The 22571-nt window shown below is 41.4% G+C and overlaps 1 protein-coding gene across 8 annotated transcripts in view; it reads right to left on the bottom strand.

Annotated features, from left to right (window-relative positions):
* PDE6C (phosphodiesterase 6C) overlaps positions 1-21060 on the bottom strand; it is a 52474-nt gene extending 31414 nt beyond the window's left edge. For 6 of the 8 annotated variants that reach the window (XM_036880115.2, XM_036880116.2, XM_057506096.1 and 3 more), the window contains exons 1-9: positions 20927-21060; positions 16827-17301; positions 10895-11047; positions 10701-10790; positions 9608-9748; positions 6194-6268; positions 5236-5300; positions 5067-5133; positions 779-826 (exon numbers count right to left, since the gene is read on the bottom strand). In XM_036880115.2, coding sequence (XP_036736010.2) covers positions 779-826; positions 5067-5133; positions 5236-5300; positions 6194-6268; positions 9608-9748; positions 10701-10790; positions 10895-11047; positions 16827-17279 — 1092 coding nt within the window. In that variant the 5' untranslated portion in view covers positions 17280-17301; positions 20927-21060. The remainder of the gene's footprint in view (positions 1-778; positions 827-5066; positions 5134-5235; positions 5301-6193; positions 6269-9607; positions 9749-10700; positions 10791-10894; positions 11048-16826; positions 17302-20926) is intronic. The other 2 variants (XM_057506095.1, XM_057506099.1) reach the window with 2 other exon arrangements.
* Between the last annotated feature and the right edge of the window lie 1511 nt (positions 21061-22571).

The raw sequence follows: 22571 nt of genomic DNA, 5'->3' as shown, positions 1-22571 counted from the left end.
AGGACGTGGCCCCTCCCTGGAGGAGGCCAGCCTCTCTCTCCAGGCATAGATGGGGATCTGTGTGTGTCTGTGAGACTAGTGGTCCCCCTGGGAGGGCTGTCTCTTCCTCAGTGGGACCAGGGCTCCCACTGGACATTTGTTAAAATAGGACACAGAACAAGGGCCAACCAAGGAAAAGGAGGCTGCAGAGACAGACGCCAGTTTATCCCCAGTGGTCAGGCAGGGAGGGGGTGGCAGAGGGGACAGGCAGAGGTGGCAGGAAGGGACTCACTGGATGTTGTAGCAAGAAAGATAAAGCCAAGGGCCTGACGGCAGGAGAGACCCCCAGGGATCCAGCAAGGAGATTTTCTTTTCCTGATAACAACTGCAATAAACTGCAGGGAAGGGACAGAGAAGACTGCCAAAGGGCTGAATCCAGGTAGTAGGATGTATCCAGCTAATTATTCCTGCAAAGAATATTTATTGAGCACCTATGATGCCAGGCACTGTTTTAGGTACTAAAGGACCAGGAGTGGGAGAGAATGGAGAAGGGGCATGGGCCTTCTGAATGCCGGGGTGACAAACACCCTATCTCCTTCTCTCATCGCCCCACCATGCCCCACCCTCCTTTCACTGAAGAATCTGCTATTTGGTGGCCACTGGCCCAGCTGAGGTGATGGAGACAGAAGCCCTGTGTGCACCTCTTGAGCATAAGGCAGACTTGGGATGGAGCCGCTCAGTGCTGTCCACCCCAGCGCCCCAGCACTGGCAGGTGAGGCCTGGTAGAGAGTGAAATTACCTGAAACGTGAAGTATTCATCTGCAGGGGCATTCAGCATGTTACATATCTATAAAGCAAGAGGAGACGAAAGTCCTGAAGAGTGTGCAATGGAACTGTTAACCCATAAGCAGAGTAAGAAAGAATGCAGGGACAGTGAGGGTTTCTTCCACAGCTCTTGACGGTTTGCAGGCAAATTATTCACACTGGACCTCAGCTAGGCCAAATTTGTTAACAACACATTGAAGTGAGTGTCTCTTCTGCTAAGTCATTGAATGACATTTAGTGCCATCTCTGCTCCTTCCTACTCTCCAGCCTTGAAGGATTACTCTTCCAAATTCAAAATAACTAGCTACTCAGACCAAGGAAAGGAGAAAGCTGGGCAGAATGGCTGCTGTGCTGAGGCAGGTGAGGCAGTAATGATGGGAAATTTCTATGTTCTTTCTTCTTTTTTTCTAATGTGGGATCTGGATTGGAAGAACGTGGCTAAGGAGCAGGTGGAAAAAGCCAGACAGCCTTTTAGGTACAGCAGAGTAAATAGTCATTATGAGACATCACTTTAAATACTAAATTCAGAAACTATTACTCACATTCATACGACAAGAAATCATTCCATTTTGGGTAATTTTTAATTATCTGTACATTGGGTCATATCCACAAATGGGTCTTAATGAGAGACTGTATCTTGCTTCCTACCAAAATCATATTAGATACTTAAAATCATAGCATTTTAAAGTTGGAAGGAAGCTTAATAATTAATTTCAAGCTTTTCCTTTTAAAGGTGAGGAAATAGAAGCCCAAAGAGGTTAAGTGACTTTGTTCAAATTCATGGGCTCCGCCACGAGGGTGCTGGTGGAGTCAGCAGTCCTGGGGAGGGGTTGGGGAAAACCCCGGTTGGCATGATTTGCCGATTTACATGATGTAAATTCTCCCACCACAGGAGATGTCAAGCTGCCAACAGTTTAACAACTTGCTCACAAAATTCCCGAAAGTCTAAAGATCCAGTAAGTAGGTAGGAGTGGGCTTCTGCCCCTCCTGTACTGACCCTGCCAGCCCCTCGGCCACACACGGCAAGGGCTTCCTGAGAGTGGTTGAGCCACACCAACTGTTTTCATACTATTATCACAAAGCAAATGTAAAAAATCTTTCCAAGTTTTTGTTAGTATATATGACCTAATAATTTAAGGAGTTATTTGTGCCATCCATTAATTTATGATATGATTTGAATAAACAGCATGGATTGGCTGAGCATCCTTCAGGAGGCAAAAAAGCAGTTGGTCCTCTTTCCTGACCTTTCCAACAACAGTATCGGTTTTAACCCATACTTTACAGGCTTCTGGAGAATATCTACAGATGGGTCAAAGTCCTAGAGGCCAAGCTTTTAACTCAGTATTCGGGAATCTTCCCAGCCCCTCTGTCTCCCTCTCTCTCTCTCTCTCTCTCTCTCTCTCTCTCTCTCTCTCTCTCTCTCTCTCTCTAACATGTCATCTTGATTCCAGCTTGGTTTGATCTTGTATCTAATGCTTCTAATTCTACAAATGTATCTAATTTTTGTTTTTAATGTCTAATGTTTTCAATTCTAAAAAATCACTAAACCGTTCTCTGTCATTTCCCATTCAGAGCCAGGATTTACTGTTTAAGGAAAACTCCATGTGCACACGTCCCTTAAGGCCATAGAGGTCCAACTGTATGACTTCTGGGACAGCTCGGCTTAAAATTTGCCTTTGCTCTCTCTCTTAAAAAGGGTTTGTGAGAAAATTATCTAGGGAAAAGTTTTAAAAAGCTAAAAGGAAAAGTTTTAAACAGTTTAGAGGAACATCATATACACACAAATTAACTACAATGAAATTTGCAGATCATTTTTATTATCCAGAAAATAGCATAAAGAATTCTCAAAGGCCTTATCTCTTAAATAATTAGGTCAAGAGCCTCATTCTACAGATGAGAATTAAAACTCAGGGAGGTCAAGGGATTTGCCCAAGGTCAAGGATTTGCCAAGGGATTTACCTAAGGCAGGACTGGCTCAGGCCCCAAGGTTCCTGAGTCATGGCCTCTTGCTCTCTTTACCATAACCCGCCTGGGTGTTACAGAGACAGCCCTCCAGGGAAGGCATTGCTCTGCCTGGGTCTGCAGAAATGAGTGATGTCCTCTGGACAAGTGGGTCTTAGCCAGGGGCCATTTTGCCTCCTGGGGGACATTCAGCAACACCTGAGACATTCTGGGTTGTCACTAGTTGGTGGTGCTACTGGCATCTAGTGGGTATAGGCAAGGGATGTACCAGGACATCCCCCCACTGCAAAGAATTATCTGGCCCCAAATGTCCATGGTATCAAGTGTGAAACTGTCCCATACACAAAATACACATGTTTTTAATAGGTCCTGCTTACTGTAAGTGCAGAGTACAGGGTGACACCTTTGTGAGTGAAAAGACTATAAGTGACTCACAAGTCCAACAGGTGTAAATGGGGGCTGTCCCAGGCAAACTGGGATGTGTGTTCACCCTCATTATGGAATCCCAGCAAATGGCTCAAGGTAACTTCTCTGAAAAATCACTTTGGGATGCTAAATTGCCTAATAGGCAATTTGGTGGGAAATAACTTAAACTAGATTTACAGCTGTTTGCCACCAGTCTTGGGCTGTCAGTGGTGGAGGCCTGGGGCCCAGAGCAGCAGGAAAGCAGAGGCAGAGAACCTGTGATAGAACTGAAAACAGGAAATAATCCTCCGAGGCTTTAGGAGTCAGTCTCTTGGCAAGTTGGTTACGTGGAAAATTGATGACTTGGCAAATGAGCCATTCAATGAATTGCCTTTTGATGCATCAGCTTTCTCCAAATTGATTTTTGGGAGACAACCTGTTAACCTAGCAAATAACCAAGGAGACAAAAGGTGTCTGAAAATTGGGGTATAAATTTCTTTATACTGGCTGTAGCAGCTTTGACTGCATCAAACTTGATAAAAACTCTAACTGGGGTCTGGTAGATGGCCTGCAAGGAAACTAAGGCCAGGGCCAGTGGCCAAGCTATTTGGCTATGTAGTGAGGCTGAAAAAATTATAATATCTGTGGGTTCAGCAAGGAATGAATTGGAATGTTTTGATTGTTACCACTAACTGAGGAATGACTTTAGAAAAATATTTCAATTATTCCAGAGCAATTTTGAAACCATATTTTTTAGTATATACACATTGCTGTTTATTCCTAAACAAAATAAAATTGTTTTACTTTTCTTTTTCTTTTCTTCTCCTTTGACATGTCTCCACACGAGTGAAAGAGATTGTGTCACCTGGTCAAGGCCTGGTCCTGTAACCACTGAGTGCAGGACTTCGGCCCCCTTGAAACCACAAAGTAAAGCATCCCTACATATAAAAATTGTCCTGCGATCACATATAGAATTTTTCTTACTCTCTGTCACCATTCTGAACCCAGCAATTTTCACACTAAGCAGAGGCAAATTTGTAACAGCAGAAGAACACACTAGATAGCTTAGATTTTGTTTCACTTTCCCTGTGACCCTTGGATGATTCTATTAGTCACTGTAATTCACATGCGCATTTACTAAATAATGAAGATGAACACTATCAAAAATACAAGAAGAACACAAAGAAAAAACAAATGTGCAAATAAGTGGTATACGTGTATTTCAGAAACTTGGATTTGAAGGAAGAAAGAAAAATGCCAACATTAAGAATGTTGACAGCATTGAACATTCTTGCCTGGAGGACTCTTGATACCAAAAAAATGACACAGACGGTAGTGATCCTGGTCCTTTGGGATCTACCAGAGACCTCCTGTTTGTTGTCTGACACACCTGACCTCTCTCAGCCAGAACTGGCCTACGCCCACCCCACTCAATGCCACCTGACAGATCAGTGCAAAATTTTCATTTCCTTTGTCAGTTCACATTTTGCATTGCAATCATGGGCAAAGTTCTCTCTTTACGTATTTTTCTCTTTTGTCAGTAATTTTCTGTGCTTCCAAAGCCCTGAACAATGTAACTATACTTGAGATAAAATTAAACCCAGCATGAATCATAGTTCTTAACGGATTCCCAAAGGATGCCTGAAATGTGTATGACTGCAGAATAAGTTGAGAGATGGATGAATCTTCCTCATGCAAACTAAAACTTTTCACATAGAAGCCTCTAGTTACCCTACACCCAACTGCCAAGACTCCGCTCTCCCATGTCCTGTGCCAAAGAAGTGACCACCTTGCTCTTACCTGGTATATTCTCATTTTCACAATTGTTTCCATCTCTTAACTACTGAAAGTTTCATCCAGTATTATTTAAGATTTAAATCTGTTCAATAACTTACAAATCCATTTTCAGCAACATATGTTGGCAACCCACTAACAAGCATCCAGTGGTCTACAGGAGGTGTCCTTGAGGAAGATCAGAGAAAGAAAATCATTTCTATACAGAGAAATGTACTGTGTACAAAAATAAAATGGCAACACCTGCATCCACTTCATGACAGTACTCACGGAATCACTTTGATCTCTTCTTTTCCATGTAAAATGTAATCAATGACTTTATAAAAGATGATTTCCTAAGAAGGAAGAAATTATGAAAATAATGTTTCCTAAAGAAAATACTTTTCACTGATGAACTTATACTTTAAAACTCATTTAAATAGTACCTTATTTCCCAACTGCACTTCCTTGTATACCATAAGTTACCAAACTACTCCTGTCCTAATTACAAGCTTTCAATTCAACTAGAAATATTATTGGCCACTAATCTACATGATCAAGCCTACTGAACTAAATTTTAAATGTTGAAGTCACCCAAACAGCTTTTAGGAGAATCTTTGTTTATTTTTAACTGACCTCTTTCTCTTGTGATGATAGAACAAATCACATAATTTCTCCACCTCAATCAGTGTTTTCCCTTCTCGGCTGTACAACGAGCATATCCCCCCTGCACCCTCATTTTCCCCTCCACCTCCCAATAAAATTTCATCCCAGTACTATCCCTTTCCTGTGTGCTGGGAATACGGTGGTGAAACGGTGTTCCTGCCCTGTGAAATTTCCAGTCCGGGGAGAAGTAAATCTAACCCAATCTTTCCCTGCAGATTCCAATCCAGCATGTCAGAAGAAGGGCCCTGGGCACAGTGTGTTTAAAAAGCTGGTCAGGTGGCTCTGATGCATCCCTCCCTCTTAAGAACCATGGACCCACTCAGCCTGGCTTTACAGAAAAGGAGAGTAAGAGGTTGAACAACGAGTTAAGGCAAGGGCCCCCAGCTGGCTTGGGGCAGAGCTGGAACTTGAACCTCAAATTCCTTGTCAAGTGTTCTTTCTACTACTACAAGTTCCCCCAGGAAGTTATAGACTAGAACCCAGGCCTTCTCAGGCCAGTGCTTTTTCCTCTCTGCATGGCCGCCTCTGATTTGAGCACCTTTTGCTGTGCACAGGTATCATCAAGGAAGATGTTTGCACTTACTCTGCCATCTGGTGTCTTTGGACCTTTATAAGGCTCTACTTCTCCAAGCTTGATTGGCCATGTATCATAGAATTCCTGTAGGCAATTATATTTAAACATTATTAAACAAACAGCTCCATGACCTACCCTATCTTACAGGAATTTCATATACTTGCATATTTTATGTAAATTTGCAATTCTGGGATTTTACAGCTGGAAAAGACCTGTATAATTTCCAGCAATACTGCTTATGAACTCATGGTTGTGAAAAAAGTCACTTAACTTTTTTCATCTGTAAAATGGGGATAATAACAGAATTTATACTTATATATGTATAATATATATTATATATTCATTGTGAGGATTAAATGAATAATACATAATACATACAGAGCACCTACCTGACATATAGTTAAAAGTACTCATTAGATAGCAGCTCTTTTACAGATAATTAAACAAAAACAGGTAGGTTAAGAGGCTTGGCCTAGGTCATGCAGAATGGCCAGCAGTGTTGGCCCCTTACTCAGCACCCATTCTCACCTCTTTCTTGCCAAGACAGCCTGATGTTTGTTCAAAGAGCCTGATTTTATTTGGGTATCAAGTGGTAATTGTTTCAGGGAAGATAGGCCCTGCACCGCCCACAGGTGGTCTATGGGAGGTTCCTGGGATTAGTCTGAGGACAGGCATGTTGTAGACAAGGAAGGAGGAGAAGCCTGCTGAGGGGCTTCTGGGGAAAAGTGTTCCTCACATGAAAGGTGACGAAAGTGATACTGGCCAGAATATCTCCCAGTTTTGTCTTGTCTATGTGCCATGGCTTGAGCTGCAACAGTCATACTGCTACTGTAAGAAGAAATCTCACCAATAGGCTGAAGGTAGCAGAGGCCTTGCCAGGGAAAAAATGGGAAGCACCTGGGTCTTTGATGTCTGTATTGAATTAACCTGCCTGAGAACTGGGCTACCTTGGGACTTCTTGTTGAATGAGATAATAACTACCTATTGTTAAGGGTGCTTTGAGCTGGGTCCAGTGTTACTCGCAGCCAAAAGCATCCTGACCAACACTCTCAGCTACAAAGTCCCAAGGCCAGGATCAGAACCAGCTCTCTTGACACTTGGTCCTGTGTGTACCCACTTAGAGCAGTTACTCTGAAAAAATAACTTCCAATCACATGCAAAGTAAGAAATACACATGATATGGTATTTCTTAGTTATGTTGAAGGAGGCCAGCTCCAACAGAATTAATGAAACAAGATAGAAATGAACATTATATTGTGTGTGGATAATAGTAAATATTTCATTATGTCTCCTTTAAAATAATTTTAACTTGTCAGAATATAAAACCTCAAAGTGTTAGTGATAATATAATTTATTATGCCCCTATTATGCACTAAACACTTTTTATATATTATTATCATATACACTTCATATATAAATTCACTAATCCTCACAACTGATAAGAGAAATGTCCTCATTTTACAGATAAGTAATCCAAGAATCAGGGAGGTTAAAAGACCAGCTGAAAAGAAGAACACAGGCAGAGAACTGACACTATATGACTTCAAACCTTATTATAAATAACCATCAAGACAAGTGTGGTCTTGGTGAAAGAAAAGACAAATAAATCGATGGAGCAGAACAGAGCCCAGAAATAGACCCACAGAAATAGAGTCAACTGAGTCTTGGCAAAGGCGCCAAGGCCATTCAGTGGAGAAATGACAGTCTTTTCAACAATTATGCTGGAGCAACTGGACATCCACCAGCAAAAAAAATGAATATAGACTCAGATCTTATACCTTTCACAAAAGATAACTCAAAGTGAATCATAAACCTAAATGTAAAACACAGAACTATCAAATTTCTAGAAGATGACACAGGAGAAAATCTAGGTACATTTGGGTTTGGTGGGACCTTTTAGATACGTCACCAAAGCATGCTCCATGAAAGAAAAATTGCAAAATTGGATTTCACTAAAATTAAGTTTCTGTTCTACAAAAGACACTGTGAAGAGAATGAAAAAGTAAGCCATAAATTGAGAGAGAATATTTACAAAACACATATCCAATAAAGGTCTTGTATCCAAAATATACAAAGTACTCTTTTGAGTACTAAAGTACTTAACCACACCCACCAATAATAAAAAATCTAATTAAAAAGTGGGCAAAAGATCTGAACAGACATCTCAACAAAGAAGATATACAGATGACAAATAAGTATATGAAAAGATGTACTACATCATATGTCCTCAGGGAACTGCAAATTAAAGCAGTGAGAAACCACTACACACCTATTAGAATGGCTAAAATCTAAAATACTGACATCACAACTGCTGGTGAAGACGTGGACCAATAAGAACTCTCATTCATTGCCAGTGGGAATGCAAAATGCTACAACCACTTCAGAACACATTCTGGCAGTTTCTTACAAAATGAAACATAGTGTTAACCACATAACCCCTCCAGCAATAGCCTCCTTGATACTTACCCAAATGAACTAAAAACATGTCCACACAAAAACCTACATACAATGTTTATAGTAGCTTTATTCAAAATTGCCAAAATTTGAAAGCAACCAAGATCTCCTTCAGTAGGTGAATGGATAAACTGTGGCAACACAGACAATGGAATATTTTTCAGAAAAAAGAAAAGAAATGAACTATCAAGCCATGAAAAGACATGGAGAAAACCTAAATGCATATTTCTAAAGGAGAGAATGAAATCTGAAAAAGGCTACCAACTATGTGATTGCAATTGTATGACATTCTGGAAAAGTCAAAACTATTCAGGCAGTAAAATAATCCATAGTTGCTGGGGGTTCAGAGGTTGTAGACAGAGAGAGATGAATAGGTGGGGTATAGGGCATTTATAGGGTAGGGAAACTATTCCATTTGATACTATAATGGTAATTCTATGACATTATGCATTTGTAATGTAAATACCTACATAGCTATAGCCATAGAACTGTGCTACACAAAAAGTGAACCCTAATGCAAACTATGAACTTTAGTTAATAATATATTGATATCGATTCATCAGCTGCAACAGATGTACCACATCAATGAAAGATGTTAATATAGGGGAAACTGGAGTTGGGGCAAAGAGATGAGGACATATGGGCACTCTATGAACTTCTGTTCATTTTTTCCATAAAACTGTAACTTCCCTAAGAAAATAAAGTCTATGAATTAATCTTTAAAAAAGAAAAAGATTTGCTGAAGACTCATACAGTTAGGAAGTAGAAAAGCCAATATTTAAGCCTAGATCTTTTTTGCTCCCAAATGCACAGTTACCTCTGTATTGTACTTTCGTGGCACTCGTTCTTGTTATCTCTCACAACTGATTACTTACATAGCATATGCATTTTTTAATGGATCACATTTCATGGGATGTGCATTTTATAGGTGATTTTAGGTGAGACAAAACATATGGAACAGTTGTGGACCTTCTCCTTGGTCATGTCCAGCAGTCCAATGGAGTATCGTTCACAGTTCAGATACTTTCTAACTGTGTAGAGCACTTTGTGAAACTGTCGCTCAACATCTGTGAGCTCTTCAAATACTTTATTGGCTGACCACATAAGAATCTGAAAGTAGGCATTAAAAAGAAAACAGAACAAAATGCACTGTGAAGAAATAGAGCCTTAGCCAAAAGAAAACAGGTGCTGCATCAAATAAAATAAATACCTATCACTAAACAATGCAATTCCATTTTTGAACAGGTACATATCCAACAAACTACTCAGATTCTTTGAGTGGGATGATAGTAGACTTTTGCAAGTCTTGGTTTATGAAGGGGGAGAAGCCATGACTGGTTCCCATGTCCAAATGTTTTGGCTTCAAAGTGTGAGTGACCTAAAATTGGATGGAGATGCCTGGGAAGAGGGTCCACTGTTGGTGGCCCACTGGCTCCTGTAGGTCCTCATGGGGAGGAAGCCACCTGCCTCCTTCCTTGCATCCTGAGATAATCAAAGGTAACCTTACTTGGACAGTAAGAATGGGAAGGGACCTTGGAAGCCGTCCTTCTCAGGCCCCTTCACACCATCATACTGATGAGTAACCTAAGGTCCAGAGAGTGGTCCACAGTCAGGTATCTTGGCTACCAATGCTATTCTTTAACCCTGGTTCAAGGATGCCACAGATTTCAGAGGAATGATTTGCTTCTCAAATTACTAACTTTACTATTTACTGGGAAATGCTAAGAACTTTATGAGAACTAATTCATCTAATGACCATTTAATAGTCACAACTCTGTGCGATAGGTACTAAAATTATCATCACCATCTCACAGATGAAGAAACTGTGGCTACCTAGGATAAAGACTGAAGAAGGGCAAGACAGTTGTATATACAGATTGAGGGGCAGGGAGGTGGGATGGGAGGTGGGGGCAGACTATGAGACACCTGGAACTGAAGTTTGGGGATCTATTCCAGATGGTTTGGATTCCCGTGAGGGATAGGAGGGGTCTGGGCTTGCTATCTCTGGGTCTCTTTGTAAGAACAGGTCAGTATAGAGTGATTAATGTCAACTTCCCTTTACCTGGCTTCTTCGGGATTCCACACTGTACAGGTAGTTGGTATGATGAAGCTTTAGGATGATAGAAACAAAGCTGAAGTATTTGGAAAAGACCTACAGAAGGCCAAGGAAAAACAAATTAGGTATGATATCTTTCTTTCAGTGTACAACAAATAAATATCCTGAGCCTCCTACTGGATACTCAGGGTTAGCATTACCTCTTCATCCTGTTTGGAAAATTCAGATGCATTTACTTTGTTAACTGCCATAACCACAGCAAGAACTTCCTTGCCCATCACAACTGGGAATGCCAGCAGATTCCTTGTGACATACCCGGTTTGTTTGTCCATGAAGTCAGAAAAATGGCTGTTCTGAAAAATATATTCAAATGTTTTGCTTTGTGTTTGCCAAAGCAGCACAGAACCACGAGTAGAGATCAAGGAATGGCAATAGATCATTCTCTCTAGTCCAGGTTTATATATCCTGCCTGGACCATATATCTTATGTATGTTACCATGAGGTTGGGCCAAGAGCAAAGAGGTGATGTCACAGCCAGGTGGAAAGGAGGCACTGAGAGGAAGGGAGGAGAAGACACAGGACTGCAATGGACAGAAAGTGCACACTGGGAAGGAGAGTGCAGGAGTACAGGTGTATTTCAAAGACCATTTTCAATTACAAAAGTGAAATGTACACTTGAAACCAGACAACTGGTATATTAGAACATAAAAAATTGATAATCCCCCAAACTCCTCATCTCGCTTACTTTGAGGAAATCAGTGTTAATAGTTTGGTTTGTCTCCTTCTATGCCTTTCTCTATGCTTAGACAAAGGGTTTCTCTTCTTTATTTTTTATAAAATTTTCTGATTTTATCCAATGCTTTCACCAAGTAGAAATATGTTACGGACTTCTCTCCAGGCCAGTGGATATGGGTGTGAAGTCACTTTCAAGATTCTTGCACATACTCCACGGTGTGGGAACATAACCCACTCAGCCATCATCTACTGACTTAGTCTGTTTATAGCTTATTTACCTTACTGAAAACAATGCTGCACTAATCATTCTTGCTTTTATTTTTATAAGATAGATTCCCCCAAAGTAGAAATCCCATTTGCTGGATCAACAGGTATGTGCAGTTTTTATTTACACAGAACAATTTTACAAAAGGTTGGAATGATCACTCCGACTGGTCATGTGTAAGAGGACCACCCTTTTGCCAATACCAGACATTTTTCCATTTTCAGTGTCCTACCAAACTCATGTCTTTTATTCATATGCTTTATTTCTCCCTTTGGGAAAGAGGAAATGGATCTACCCAAATACAAGCCTCCTGTAGTGGATGCAAGAGCTGATTCTACATACTAATCATGGAAAGGGCAGAGTGATGAGTTTGGAGAGGTGCGCAAATGGAAGGGCTTGAGAAGGTCTAGGATGGCAGTTGATTTATTAGCTGCAATTTAGAGGAATACCCACTCAAAATGGGTGTTGACTGTCTTCTGTGGTCCCCCTTCTGTGGTCACCTCTCCTTTGAACCTGAGATTTCTTCAGTTAGAACTGAACTTTCAGCCTGACTCTGAAACTCATTGGCCAAAATTAATGTTCCTTTCACAAGTTGTAGTATTTTCATTTCCCTGTGTTGACGGTGCTTCTAAGAGCAGCACAAACCTTGGAGGGTGGACTCTGTTCAATTTCCCAAATTAAAAATGGGAGAGTCCACTGGTGTGTGACTTTCAGGCCAGAATTTCCACCCAGGAACAGAGGCTGCTTGGCCAACAGAGCTCACAGCTCAGCTCAGAGCAGCAGCCTGGGCTGTGCCTCAGAGTCATCTGCTGGTAAATGCAGATTCACAGATCTCACAGCAGACCCACCCAGTCCTGATCTTCTAAAGTGGATTCTGCCTTCCCCAGGAATCTGTGTGTTTTGCAGGTGACTCACTCCTGCGAGGGATCCCTAGAAATGGGACCATTCGCAAAGAAAATGTGAGGTGCCCCTCCCTCCAGACCTCTTCTATACTGTTCCCAGCACAGAGCCACACAAAACAAGTATCTTTAGGAAGCAGCATTGCATAACATTGAAGAAGGTGATGGAGTCAGACTTCCTGGATGAAATCAGGCAGTTACCTGGCTGTGTGACCCTGGACATGCTACTTAGTCTCTTGGTCCTCATTTCTGATGTGAAATGGGGATCCTGATGTTATCTACTATCTAGAGTTATATGAAGATAAAATAACATAGTATGGGTAGACCACTTAGAAAAGTGTCTGACAAAAGCGTTTTAAGCACTGAGGGTGCTCAAAAAATGCTGGAAAGAGAAACCTGGGGCTTTTTTGAGCCTTCCTGTCTGAGAAGTAGTTCTCTTTTGCAATTGCCATTCTGCTTCCAGTTCTAGCTTTTATAACCAGTTCTAATCACAAAAGAAATTAGATGCTCTTTGGTGGTGTAGGCCTACTCTGCCTGGAAGCACACTTTCTCCTGAGGGACAGCACTCTGCCCCAGGCCATCAAAAGCCTTCTTTCTTTCCTAACTGCTTGATCCATTATTTTTCTCTGCTTCTGGTAGCATCCTCACTTTCAGGCTAAGATGTCCCCAGACTTTGTTAGGTTCTTTCCCTTAATGACTGCTTGCCCAGAGCAGCTCACATCCCATTTCTCTCCTAACAGATCATGATCACTTTCATCTACACAGCAATCTTGGACACTAAAGGAATAATCAAAATATCAGAAGCACACACATTGGGATGGAGTCAGGCAGCATTTCTTTGCAAACACGCTTCGCTGTGTAACTTCAAAACTTGATGCTGATTTTATTTTAGATTCTAAACACAAGGAAATGTTCTTAAGCTCAACAGGCTGTTTTAACAAAGTATATGTTTCAAAATGGAATTCTTGCCTACTACAGAATCTGTAAGCCCTAAGTTAAACCATCCATCTGATTACAGGATATATGAGGTAAGACTTTCTGTTTTTTTTATTTTCACTAGCTCAAACAATCTTTAGTGGCTCCTTTGAGTAAACCCCATATAACTGGGATTCTTAGACTTCCCTAATGGTCCTCTTCAAAGAAGCCACTCAAGGCACCTGGAGAACATTGTTTAAAGCAGCAGGCCACCTGGACTCCCTCATCCAAACTTAGCACTGTTAAATTCTGATTAAATACAGTTATCCCTTGAGATCAGGAGTCAGACACAGAGGAGAGAAGGAAGAGAAAAGAGGGAGGGAAGGAAGATATAAGCACCCTGTTAATTATTGAAAACTCAGGAGTTCTCTCAGGGCTTTCTTTCAAAGCACAGTCAGAATGAAAACCACCCATAGAGTTAATCAACAGCTTTCCCAGTAGAGAAGGAAATGATTAACTTGAGGAGGATATCTCTCAGTTTCCTGTTATTAAAAGTTTCCTTGTCTTTAACCTGTTTTAAAAACAGGCATTAATCATTGACCCTTTTTTGGCCATCCATACCCAGCTCCCACCCCCCACCATATATTTATATAAACATATACATTCTTTATATAAAAGAAGTAATGTTGTAATATTGTAATACATATTAATATGTATTAACAATAATAAGCATAATGTTTTCATAGCTGTCATTTATTAGCACTTACTAGGAATTGGGGACTTTATGTACATTTAATCCATACATTTGGTTACTCCATTTCTTAGGTGCAGAAATACAATCCATCACAGTGACCTAGTCACAGACCTGGATCTGTGCTAAGGTCTGTCTGATGCCAAAGCATTCATGCTACACCATGTGACTTCCCCACTACTACCTTCACGAACCCCAGAGATCAGGAGTGTCCACTCTGCCTCTTTGTCTAGGGGTGAGAATCCTTCTCTTGCCTGCACGCACCCTGCCACCAGAGAGAAATCACGTGCGGTCAGCGGCGTGGTAGAAGAGCGAGGCCTCGGAACACCTGGTTTATGGCCCCAGACCCATCACATCCTGCCTAACTGACCTTGAGAAAATTCCTACATATACAGGATGGAAGTAAAAATACGGTCCCCTCTTCTGCAAGGAAGTTTGCCAGAATCAAATGAGATGAAGAATGAGACAGTGCTTTATCAGTTGTCAAATGCAATGAGAGATACAGCTCCCGTGACCTCAGCTTCCCGTCTGCCAAGGAAAGGGTCAGACTAGCGACTCCTGGAGCCCCTTTCACCCGGTATTCCACAGTTAATTTGAAGTCCACTTCCTCCTCCATCTGCTTACCCAGTAGACCAGTGCTTTTCAACATTGGCAGAGTATTAGAATCACCTGGGGAACTTTTTACAAATACTGCTGACTGTATTCCAGCCTCTGAGAGTCTGCTGTAACTGGTCTGTTGAGAGTTTCAGACATCGGTATTTTTAAAAAGCAACGATTTGATTTTAATGTGCATTCAGAGTTGAAAAGCACCACTCTTGGAAGAAAAAAAATGCATAGCAGCAGTAGAAAGGGGGAGCAAATGAGGCCTTTGTATCTCCTCTGAGTTGAGGAGGGTGTCTGTCTTCAATACATACTTCTCTGTCCTGCCCATAACAGCCGGGAGTCCTTAGGAAAAGAAAGACAGGGAAGAGGTGATGCCTACCGTGCCCCGACTTCCTGCCTTTCCTATGACTGCGACAGTCACACGGGCAGCAACAGACCAAGGCCACCTGATCCTTTAAGGTCCCCATGCAGTACTTAGAAGGACCCAAATGGAGAATTGAGCTCATTAATAGTATTACAGCAGAAATTATTTTACCCATCTCTTCTTCAAAAAAAAAATTTGTCAGAAAAAACCTTGCATGTCACTTTAGTTTGATGTCAGTAATTTTGGAGATGGCCTCAGTTGGAGACTGGCAAGAAGTATATTCCCATGAAAAAACCTCAGAATGTGTGGGCATTCTAACTGGTCTGAAGAGAATTTTGCCTGAAGGGTACACATCAGTTTTGTCACCTGATAGGGCTGTGGTCCGCCTCAAAAGCCAACTTTAACTAGCTCAAACTCACCTAAGGGAGGGCTCCAAAAGGACCGAGGGCCCTATGGTGCCCAAAGGTAACCCTTGCCCCTGTGGATGTTTACTGAGCGTCGCTAATGTTTGACAACTTCTGTGCCTTCTGGATCCATCATCAGCGTCAGGAGGCCCGTAGGGGATTACCCTCCCACCTCTAGCTGCCCCCATTCACGGCTGGAAATAAACTCCTGCGCAGAAAACACTTCAGGGACTGCTGCCAGCAGCTCCGTTCCATCATAATCCATTTTTCCCGCCTCGTTAATAGCAAATCGTAATAATATGTATAGAAAAGGGGCTAGGAGGGGAAGCTCCAGGCTGGTACCTATGATTATACGCCGAGCAGAGGGATTATGGGTAATTTACATTCCCTCCCTTTTGTTTATTTGTGTTTTATAACTTTTACTAAGTGAACAAGCATTGTGGTTATAAGAGTTCTTTTCTGTTTTTAAGAGAGCATAATAATGTGTGCAGAAAGCTGTTGGTGTTTAGGAGGGTCCAAATACCCCATTTACATGATTGAAATATTTCTTGAAAGCTCTGAGTTCTGGGGGGTGGTTGGGATGGTCAATTGCACTTAATCATCACCAAAATTGACGTTTTCAATGATCCAAATATGAACATCTGAACTTTAAACGGTACCATTTTTTTTTTCTTTTTGCACATTTGGTCTATAGGTGAAAGAATTCATTTACAAGCCATCCCAGAGAACTGAGGGTCCTTGAAGGGTTGTGAGAGAGGCGTGGGGAGCAGTTCCCCAGTCTTGGCATCTGGCTTGGGGGCTGATCTTGGGTGGGTGGCCTGCTCTACTGTGTCCTTCAGAAAGAAAGTTCCCAGAGCCTGAAGGAGGGGTAAGGAAGCAGGTGTGGAATGTACCAGACCCAGGTGAGGTTGCCTAAGAAAATGCCATATATTACATGGGACACACGCTAAAATGTTATTCATTGTTTATCTGAAATTCAACTTGAACTGGGCATCTTTTACTCATACTTTTTAAATCTGGTAACCCTCAGACCTTGTTGCCCCTCTTCCTTGCTGCCCCCACCCCCTAGGTTATAGCTAAACCAGTGCCCCAAGGAGGGGCGCCGCCCTGGGGCTCCCTGAACCCGAGCTCTCCTTCCCATTGGTTCACCAGGACCCCGCCAAGACCTCATTTCTCCCCGTTATAAATCCACCTACCTTTTGCACATCTGGGACGTTAAGGGTTTTCTTTGTGTGAGCAACCCAACCCACTATCCCGATTTCCAGTGGAAACACAACTTCTCTTTCAGGGACCACCAGGTTGTCCTCAAACTTTGAGGTCGGGGTGACGTCGAGCAGCCTGGAGGCCACCTCGGGCGTGCCGTTGCGCGCCCGGCACCCGAACATGCTGCAGCGGTCGGCCCGCAGCAGCTGCGCCAGCCTCTGCAGGGCCCTGTGCACCACCTGCTCCCCGCTGCCCGCCTCCTCCTCCCGCAGCAGCTCCGCGCACAGGGCCCACGAGAAGGCCTCGCCGGTGGGGTCCCCCGCGCCTCCGTGCTCCAAGGTTTCCCCCAGCACCGCCACCCGCAGCTTCCTGTCGAAGTACTCCTTGGCAAACTGAGGGTTGTCCTCAAGGTATCTCTCCACGGTGTCTTGGCTGATCTCACCCATGGTGTGGCTCGCTCTGCTGCAGCTGTTTGGAAAGGAAGACCCTCAGAGAACTAGCTGGGTCAGAGGGTCGAGGAAATGCATCCTGGTCAAAGTTAGAGAGGAAGCCCTGAGTGGCACTGTGGCACTGTGTTGGATCCCCAGAAGGCCACAGGAATGGTTGCTTAGCAGAGCTTTCAAACTGCCTGTAAATCTTGAGGTGTGACAGAAGGTCCTGGCTTAAAGTGGGATTCAGGAAGCATAGGATTAAAGAATTTTCAGGGCACGAAATCCCTAAGCATTATTAGCTCATGAGTCCGAAGAGAATCCTCGGAGCATCTTACATGAGCCAGGCAAATGGCAAGTCAAAGTGACTACCCCAGAAACATACTGATTGGCTGCTCTCTGCAGCCAGAGGAACCATCCTCATATCTGTTAATTATACTACATTAGCATCCACTGACAATTTGACTTGTTTTTATCCTGACAGTTATATGAAGTGAGATTATTTAGACCTGGAAAGTGTTTAGAGCAAAATTAGACCTAATTTGTTTATATGGCAACTTTAATGAACACTGGGAGGATGTGGAATGGTTTAGCATCAATGCAACATAATAGGACTATTAATCTACCCTTAAAAGTCCTAGGATCATTCAGGTTGCTTGGCCTATTCATTTCTCTACAACCCTCACTGCTTAATTCCCCTCACCTAAAATCTTGATCTTTTAAGTGTTCTGAAGGAACAAACCCTGGGCTTATTCCAGAGAGGCGAACATGGCAAAACATTCGCCCATGATCCAAGCCTAATCAAACCACAACTTAAAAATTCTTGTCAAAAGACAGAAATCATAAAAGACAGCCCATGCCGCTGCTAACAGGGTTTTCCTGCTAAGCATATTAGTTTAGATTTTGTTTTCAATACCAACAGCCAGACCTCATACGTGTTTGCTCCAAGGTACAATCTGTTGAATCTACCAGATAAAACCTGTCTTGTCTGTTGCTAGGATCTTCAACATCTCAGGGGCTTCTGGAGTGGAAAGGACACTTACCACTATTTTGTTTTGTTTAATATTCATTTTTTAAAGCTTTTACATTGATTAAGCACAATTTCTCAAATATTTAAACACTATGTACAACTAATAACTCAAACTACACATTTTATGAACCAATTTCCTCAAATATCTAAATGCTGGTTTCAAATGTAGTCAAGGTCTTCTAAACATTTCAATAAAGCTACAAAATTTATATGACAAATTCTCTTGAATGAAAATGCATATAACATGTTACAGTGACTCTGAAAGTTATTGGTACACCCATATTTAAGTCCACTTCAAAAATAGCAACCCTATGCTTTCATTTATTTCTCTCAACTTAAAAGTTCACCTTACGAGAGTGATAATAGTCGTCTTACAGAAAAGAAAAGGCCCACTGAGTTTACAGGTTCCAGGTCATGAGAGATTCTTGGTCAGAACATTGTTTCCCCAGGCGACCAGAACTCACACTGGCATTTGTTAAGCTGTGTCACTTATCATGGTCAAGTTCCCTCGCAGCCTCAAAGGGCCTTGTCATGCACCCATCTTTCCGTCGTGCACACACCTCTGTCACACCCAAGTCTAGTCTCTGGAGAGCCCTCCTCAAATTGCTATTTACTGCATAACATTCCATTAGCATCTCGTTGTGTTGTAATTAGAATAAAGCAGAGCCTCCTAAGAGAAAGGAGTGCTGTCAGCTGAGCCACCCTCCTACAGAAGCACCATCTTCTAACACAGTTTTGATCACTCTTTCTATCTGGTTATTTTGTGTGACAATAGTGCAACTCCTATTTCTTCCCAAAGGATGTGGTGTGCTCACACTTCCCTGACTCCATGCTTCCGTCTTTAAGCAGAGAGAGAAAAACCCATATCCATATTCCATGTACAGATTTATACTTAATAGGAAAAAACAAAATACCCATTTATGTTAAATTGCCTCTACTTATAAAAATGGAAATTGATTTGAAAATGTAACATGGTGTATTAATAGTTAGAATTCTTTTGCTTTTAGAACTACTTTAGATTCATTCATTTGCTCATGCTTTCAACACATACTGATTGCCCATTATAAGCAAGACAGCATAATAGCTCCTATGGTAGAAATTTCACGTTCCTCCCTTTCTGATTCTCCTCTCCTAGTTATATGAGAAGATTCTTCTCTGCCCTCTTCCACTGGTAGGGCCAAGTGACTAACTTTGGCCTCTGGGTTAAATGTCTCTTTCTGGTAGGGACAGTTAATTGCCAGCATGGGACCCTCCAACTGTCCATTCTCCCTGCTGCCATATCAGTTCCAGATGCAGGGGTCCCCTGAATCCCAGAGTGAGGGAGTCACAGACAGAGCCCCCTGCTGCCCTGAGATGGACATGTAGCATGAGTGTGAAATCCACCTTGCTCGTTTTTAACTTCTGAGATATGAGGGTTGTCACCGCAGTATAACCCAGTCAGTCCTAACTGTCACACTTCTAGTGCAGAGGGGATGCAGGGGATTAATAAGTCATGGTTCCTGTATTACAAGCGCTTGTAGTGTAGTAAGGGAGGTAAAACTGGTACCCAAAGATCCCTGAGGCATAGAATAGAATATGATAAACGGCAGAACTGAGGTACATACATACGGCTAGGAGAGTTAACAAAAAGAATCTTATCTAGAATGGGTGGAGATGGAATAGGACTTGAGTGTGTTCCAGATGGTAACAACAGCAGAAGCAATAACATGGAGTGTAGAGTAACAGCGGGAATAGTGAGGGATGAATCTGAAAGGCAGGTGGGGCCAGATGACAGGGGCTTCAAAGACTAGACTGAGGATTTTAAACCCTGGAAGGTTTTGGGGGCTGGAGAAGACATTACTAGGGTTCTTCTCTACAAACTTAATCTGGTAGTGCTTAGAAAGAGGAATTGGAGAAAAGAAATACTAGACATTTGGATGCAGAATAAGAAGCTATATTGCATTTGGTTCATTATTAAATACCCTAAAAATGTGCATAGGCTTTGATCCTGCAATTCTGTTTTATGAATTTATCTTACAGAAATTATTAAGAATGTATATGATTAATGTTGTTATAGGGGTGGTTCCTCAAAAGCATGCTTATAAAAGTGAAAGAAGTAGCCTAGATATTGAATAATAGGGGGTTGATTGAGGAAATAAATGACATAGCCATAGAATAGGAATATACATTTATTAACAATCCTTTGTAAAGGTCTATTTATTGATATAACCAAATATTTATGATATGCGGTAACTTACCAGACTGTATTGCATAATGATTCTAAACACATACACACATAAGGGGTGTATATAGCAAAATATTAACTGATTGTTTCTAAGTGGTGGGATTCTTTTTTTGCCTACCTGATTTTTCTGAACTATCTACAATGAACATGTGTAATTTGTGAAATTGAAAAATGTATTCATTCAAAAAGCTTTTAAGGCTGTTTTCATAGGCTATGAGTGAGTGTGATTGGGATGAAAAAGGAGGGACAAATGTGAGAAACAATTCCAGGCAACAATTGCCAGAACTAGGCCGTTGATTAGTGAGAAACGGCAAGCAAGGAAGAGGGATCATGGGCGACTACTTTGAATAGTGGATGACATTTTATAAAGACAAAGATTTTTCTTTTTAAAGGCAAATAACACAAGCTTACCTCCTGGCACACGCACAAATATCCTTCTTCTCTCCTGTCCTTGACTGAGTCTGACCATCTCCACTGCTCTTCGTCCTCCAGATGGTCCTTGCGGAGTCCCTGGCTTGTGCTGACACCTTTTGAGGAAGGCCTTAGTAGAGTGCCTGGCACAGATTGTAAAGGACTTAGCAGAGTGCCTGGCACAGACTGTATATTATAATGTTAGTGATTTTTGGCTTATTGGCTGCTAACTCCTAGGCACTGAACAAACAAAACTGAAGAAAATGCAGTATTTTAAAAAATTAGCCAACAGACCACTTAGAATGAATTGTTAGCCCCACAAAGTAATTGGTAACTTTGTTAAATGTCACTGTTTAATTTTTATGTCAGCATTGTCAGCTCATTTAAAGCATAGATTTTTTTTTTTTTACATAGAGCACTACCTAGTAGGGAGGATGAGGGAAAATGTTAATTAATTAGAGGTTAGACATTGATAAAATCATTTATTTAGACATAATATCTCTGAAACAATAACTAAGTCAATGTGAAAACTCCATTCCATTTATACAGAATATTTTTGCAAGTATACGCCACAGAAAAAAGTGATCATAAAATCACTAACATTATAATATACAATCTGTGCCAGGCACTCTGCTATGGCCTTTACACGTATTATCTCATTTAATTCTTACAATAACCATCTGAGGTAGGTACTATTATTATCTGTATTTTACAGGTGAGAAATGAAAGCACAGAGAAATTAAGTAACTTGCTCAAGGTCACACAGCTAGTAAGTGATAGTGACCTACCCCAAAACTACCAGTTTAAATAAGATTAAATTAAAAAGTACACCCATTAAAAAGATATCATACTAGCTGCTGCAGGAGGATGTACAAAGACTTTTCCTTTGAGAAATTAAAAATCTAGACATACATCATAAATTGTTAAACACGAGAATTAAACAAACATTCTAGGAGCTCTTTTTAAAAGCTACAGATGTACCAAAGAATGGTTTAACTTTCTTCAACTTTCTACTTAACAAGTTTACATTATACTGTATTAATGAACACACATAATATTTAAGCTCATCATTGTTAAAATTTTCCCCTGCAGATAGCTATTTCAACAGAAAGTAATGATTATGAGATTGAAGAGATTGAAAGTAATGCTTATTTTAACAGACAGTATGCACATGAGGTTGAAGCACCAACACATACCAATGGCATCCTGGATTAACTTGAGTGCATTTTGGACCAGCATATTGCACCCACTCTTCGGCTCCACCTTAGCCCAGTTCTCTGTTCCCACTATTATTCATCACGGAAAGGCATCCCCTCACCGCAGGGATTTTAGGCACATCCTGGCAGCCATCTGCAAAGGGCCTTTTATCCTTGCATAGTTGCTCTCCTTCTTGCTGTGGATGATCAACTATCTCAGAGATAATTCGGTTAGTGAGACCCATGTTACTTGATGAAATAAATAACCTAAATTGATGAAACTGATTGATGGCTTTGCAACCCCTGAAAAAACTTCATTGAAAAAATTAATGTGACTCCTTGGACCTGAAAATGTCGGCTGAATAACTAATTTTTTCATTCATTTTTCCACCAATTATTTTGGCATCCTTTAAAGGTAGTCAGAAGATAAATGCTACCCAATTTCCTTG

The sequence above is a fragment of the Manis pentadactyla genome, chromosome 8 (genome assembly GCF_030020395.1).
Source record: "Manis pentadactyla isolate mManPen7 chromosome 8, mManPen7.hap1, whole genome shotgun sequence".
In the NCBI taxonomy this organism is placed as follows: domain Eukaryota; kingdom Metazoa; phylum Chordata; class Mammalia; order Pholidota; family Manidae; genus Manis; species Manis pentadactyla.
Note: the sequence above shows the minus strand (reverse complement) of the source record. Positions and strands in the feature narration are given on the sequence as shown.